This window comes from Littorina saxatilis, linkage group LG11 (assembly GCF_037325665.1).
Source record: "Littorina saxatilis isolate snail1 linkage group LG11, US_GU_Lsax_2.0, whole genome shotgun sequence".
Taxonomy (NCBI): Eukaryota; Metazoa; Mollusca; class Gastropoda; order Littorinimorpha; family Littorinidae; genus Littorina; species Littorina saxatilis.
This window is the reverse complement of record NC_090255.1, coordinates 2,403,950-2,409,644: the sequence shown is the minus strand read 5'-3', so window position 1 is coordinate 2,409,644 and position 5,695 is coordinate 2,403,950. Positions and strand designations below refer to the sequence as shown.

Sequence of the window (5,695 nt, the reverse complement as noted above, 5' to 3'; positions counted from 1 at the left end):
TAAAAACACTTTCATCTTATTCCTTGTCGGTTCCTGATTCCAAAAAACATATAGATATGATATGTTTGGATTAAAAACACGCTCAGAAAGTTAAAACGAAGAGAGGTACAGAAAAGCGTGCTATCCTTCCCCGCGCAACTACTACCCCGCTCTTCTTGTCAATTTCACTGCCTGTGCCGTGAGCGGTGGACTGACGATGCTACGAGTATACGGTCTTGCTGCGTTGCATTGCGTTCAGTTTCATTCTGTGAGTTCGACAGCTACTTGACTAAATGTTGTATTTTCGCCTTACGCGACTTGTTGATTAATTTTCAACGCGCGGGCCGTGCGTCGCGTATGTGTGACTCCCGCATAAAAAGGAGCTCACATACACGCACATGAAACCCAAGTTTTTCGGCAGGGCTGTTACTATAGAGCTGTAACTGTGCAGTCATAATATATAGCAAAATATATTCGTGACAACCACTAGGCTTTTCCCGAGAAATGTGCTGACATTTTACTGTTATGATCTAAACTGTGCCAACGAATTATTGCAACAGATTTCGCACCCAAATTATAGCATTAATTACCGTGTCATTTTATCCAAACTTTACATGGCCGTTAAGGCCATTCACTTGACTGTGTGGATCACCTTTCGGATTAAAGATTTATTTTACAGGGATAACGTAACCGACGCTCAAATATGGGTAATCTCAAAATCGACTGGACAAAAACGGAAGGGCCCAATTACAAATCGACAAAAAAATCACAATATGCAAAACGTTGCACCGTTTATATACGAAAAGAAAGCCAAATCAGTTACCTACCCAGAACAGGTTGTTTGGTTAAGCTAGCTTGCGTATTACGGTTATTGAGTGCTCTATCTGAGAACCATGTTCGGTTAGCAGTTTATTTTCCTTTATAATTGGCTGTACTAGATGACTATTGCTCTTGGTTGCAAAATAAGGGTTTACTGAAACAAACTTGTGTTTATATTGACAACTTCAAATGGAGCAATGATAGAATACAAGTTTTAATTGCAGCTGATGACACCCTTCTCCGCAGGCAAGCATACGTTTTGAGGCCATTTTGTGAATTCACGCACTCATGATATAAAACAAGAGCGAAGTGACCCAGATTTCCGACAAAAAATAACCACGGGTGACTGTACTCTACTTTGCGCCTTAACAAAACCAGGACACGGAGCCGTTTTACTGAATACGTTTACAAACATAATGCCTCTTTGTTCGTTCACTGTAATTTTCAGAATCAATATTTGTGCAATAACTTTGTTTTTGTAAAGTTCACGATGGGTTGTGCGTAATGTTGTAAGTATTACCACTAACTATATATACTGTCCTACAGTTCGTATCTATGACCAAATTCAAATTATCGTCCTCTAGTACGGGTGTCACCAGTAATAAGCAAGTTACATGTTAAAGTTAAACCTTATTTTTAAGTCAAGATACACCGTACCCTTCTCAAAGTATCAAAACCAAAAGTACAGCGCTGCAGAATGAACTGGCACGTCACTCACAGCGATAAAACGCGTGCCAGTTCAGTCTGCTGCGATGGACTGGGTTTTGATGTTGGAAGACCTGTTTTTTGTAATTGTTGTTTCGCGTTCACATTTCCATACCACCCAAGCGCGTTGTTGCTTTTGTACCAAAATTGATCCAGAATTGTAATATTCATTTGTGTTGAAGTGTGCAAAATTGCTGAATTTTTGCAACCATACTGTAAAACGTTATTACAATTTTATCAAACTTTTCTGACAAGTTCCAGTACGTCAAATGCTGCATTTTTGCAACTATAATAAAAAGAGGTATTAATCAAACGTTTCTGAAAAGTTCCAGTTCGTCCCATAAACTCATCAAAACGCCATGATATTTTACACACTCTTTTGCAATTGTATTAACAATATTCATGTCAAATTTAAAAGCAATACAACAAGCCATTACTAATCTACGGATTTTATACCCACATAGCCCACACAAAATGACGCGAAATCAAGCCTTTTAAGGCTTCTGATGAGGCTGACACCAGTCTTCTTCAAAATGGCAAAACAACACTGCTACGCACAACAGCTGAACCAAATCAATTTTTGTGGGTAGGAAATGAGTTGTTCTTCAATTTGAGATCAAAAACGGGGTCACTTTGGCTTATTTTGATTTTTGTGTGTATTTTAGTGTCTGCAAATTTCCATTTGTGAATTTGATTTTTTGGGGTGTCTTAGGTCTCCGGTACACTGCATAAAAACTAATTGATGAAAAATGAAACTCTTTGTTTCAATGCATGACCTTTCCGGCAATATACTTGGTTTTACTATAACTGGCCGCATTATATGAAGTCTTATATCGCGCGCGTATCTCCAGACTCGGACTCAAGGCGCAGGGATCTATTTATGCCGTGTGAGATGGAATTGTTTACACAATACATCACGCATTCACATCGACCAGCAGATCGCAGCCATTTCGGCGCATATCCTACTTTTCACGGCCTATTATTCCAAGTCACACGGGTATTTTGGTGGACATTTTTTTTATCTATGCCTATACAATTTTGCCAGGAAAGACCCTTTTGTCAATCGTGGGATCTTTAACGTGCACACCCCAATGTAGTGTACAAAGTTCTACAGCTAAATGTATGTGTGTAAATCTGGTACGACACAGCAAGCCATGTAGAATTCTCCATGTAAAGCTGATTGATTGCTCTGTCTGAAAACCATGTTAGATTTGTGAATTTTCTTCCATTGGCCGTAACAGACGACCGTTACTGCCCTTTGTTGCAGACACGTTTTGAAATAAAACTTAGTTTTTTTGACAAATTCAAATAGAGCAATTTTAGCATCATTCAGAATTGTTCACAACTATCAAAATTCACTAAAGTGTTGTTCAAAGAACTATAGTCTGTTTCAAAGACGTGAAATGAATTGAACAATCGCCGAAAGGCGCTGACGTTATTTCATACAAGGATTTCCCAACCCAGAATTCAATTTTGTTGTTGAGATTTGGACGATTTAGTTCGGGACAACGACGTTCTATGGGCGGTTCAATATAAATAGAGGCAAGCGGTTACAAACGGGCGTCGCCAGAGCCAACAAGAAAATTAGTTGATGAAAATCAACATGGCCGAAGCAGTGTTTTCAAAAAAGAAGCGGTATTGTACGGGCACATGTTATATTTTGGGTTACATGTGTTGCAGAGTATTTGAAAATACGTAGGTTTTAAAACATGCGAAGAAGAGTGATAAGTCCGTGTTGTGAATATACAGGGTGACCCCAAAAATTGCAACCCTAAAAAATGCGAATAACTTCTACATCGGTTGACCGAATCACTTCATATTTTGGGGACATACACGTCAGCCAATGCATGACCTTTGCACACAGTGGCAGTTTTATGTTTTAAAGGGTCTGACTTTTGTGCAATTTCAAAATAAGTTGCCAAATTCAGCGATCGACTCAACAATATACGTACGAGGTTCGAAATTGAGCGGTAGCCAAACTAACCTAATTTAAGCCCTCCAGATTGTTACCTTTGGAGTAATTCGAACGACATAGTATACCCTTAATCAACATTTGACAATCAGTGACTTGAATACATCAATTAAAGGCAGCATCAGGGCATTTCCCATGAATGAATGTGCTTTTGTCATTGATGAATTTTGCGCGATATTGCGCAAGTGTAATTTTACAACGAAAGGTTTAAATTTTACAGTCATTTGAGTGTAGCAAATATTTTCATAGTTGTTGTGCATGAACTTCAGTTCGCCCGTGATTTTCAAGAACAGTATCGTAACATCACCATTATGTTAATTATTTTAGATCTGCTTTGGGCAGACTTATAATTCTTATTTTGCAACAATCAGAAATGAATCCTCTAGCCTTATAGAACAGGATTTGTTAAACATAATTATGTATTTATTTATTATCTGGAATGAAAGTCTGATGGGTAATTTCCATGTACAAATAAATTCTCCTTCATATTATGCTTCTAAATTGGGACAGGAGATGAATGGACAAACGGCTTTGAAAAAGTTCAGAATTGCTACTGATTCATAAATCACAATAAAGTTTACCAAAATATGGCTGCTTGGTCAAACATTGGACATGGATTTGCTTTTATATGCTTTTTTGCCTCACTGTATTTCAAAATAGTGCAAAAGAAATCGATAATAGCCAGATTTAATTTGTTCGTGCTACCTCTCCGCTTAACTGGAAACAGTTAGGGAGGAGTGGTGATAGAAATAAATAGCTCATTGTATTTTGCACATGACGTGACTCATTATGCACTAACATATCTTTTTCAGTGGGAATTATTCATACAACTGTCTGGCATGTGTTACGCAGACTAGAAATGGCATCTGAACAGCAACAAAAAGCAATAGCGCTGGTATCAGGAGATCAAACCAAGTCACATGACCCTGTGTCATCAGAAGAAGACCCCACAATTGCACTGAAGTCATCAGAGGATGACCCCACACATGTACCGAAGTCATCAGAGGAAAACCCCACACTTGCACTAAAGTTATTAGAGGAAGACCCCACACTTGCACCGAAGTCATCAGAGGATGACCCCACACTTGCACTAAATTTATTAGAGGAAGACCCCACACTTGCACCGAAGTCATCAGAGGAAGACCCCACACTTGCACCGAAGTTATCAGAGGAAGACCCCACACTTGCATCGAAGTCATCAGAGGAAGACCCCACACTTGCATCGAAGTCATCAGAGAAAGACCCCACACTTGCACCGAAGTCATCAGAGGAAGACCCCACACTTGCATCGAAGTCATCAGAGGAAGACCCCACATTTGCACCGAAGTCATCAGAGGAAAACCCCACACTTGCACAGAAGTCATCAGAGGAAGACTCCACACTTGCACCGAAGTCATGGACGTCATCAGAGCGGAAAGTTGTCAGACTTACAACAGAGTCACCAATCCGAATGGCTGCGTGCCGCAGCGGCCCATATTTTTCAGTATGTACCTCTGTTATCACATCAGTCAAATAGACATGAGATATTTATACGTACCACTACAATCAATCATAATTTAGCATGTTTTTCTTACACTGTTACAGTCAGCAAAGACGGCAGCTAGCAACATCTGATTTTTGAAGATTGATGGCCGGAAACAGCCGGTGTAGACATTTTCAGATGACACGATTGCAAGCCAGACACAATCTTTGGCCATGAAATCATGAATAGATTCCAACTTCGTAAATTAAGTGCTAGTTTGTCAAATGAATATCTCTCATTACGCAATTTAGCATCAAGCAGGCCAAGTACAAAATCACACAAAGTACAGTGATAACTAATCTATTTCAATTAAATCTGGTAGAAACAAATTCAAAAAGTTAATGGTTGGTCTGTGGGACTTAACGTCCTCTCAGGTACCTAGTGACCTATAGAGGGACATTGTTTATAAAATGATAATGGGGGGCGGGGGGTCAGGGAGAGGCGGGAGGGGTGATAGGAGAGTGTCAATGAGAGGAAAAATTATATACGTACGATAACATTTCTTAGAAGTAGCAGGCTTTACCCTTCGTCCTATTTTTCTCAAAGACCTTTTTATTTCCAATATTTACTATGTTAAAAAGGAGGTAACATTTCAGAGCCACAGGATAAAATCCGTCAAAAATAGATGAAATACATAATCTGCCTAGAGAGGCACTTTATACTTTGTACATATGTACGCATAGATTGCTCGCCATGTC

The 5,695-nt window shown here is 39.2% G+C and overlaps 1 protein-coding gene across 1 annotated transcript; it reads left to right on the top strand.

Annotated features, from left to right (window-relative positions):
* The first annotated feature begins 4,334 nt into the window (after positions 1-4,334).
* On the top strand, positions 4,335-5,089 carry LOC138980767 (protein PBMUCL2-like). Its single transcript, XM_070353664.1, has 2 exons — positions 4,335-4,895; positions 5,060-5,089. The coding sequence occupies exons 1-2, from the start codon at positions 4,335-4,337 to the stop codon at positions 5,087-5,089; spliced, it is 591 nt and encodes a 196-aa protein (XP_070209765.1).
* Positions 5,090-5,695: the final 606 nt, after the last annotated feature.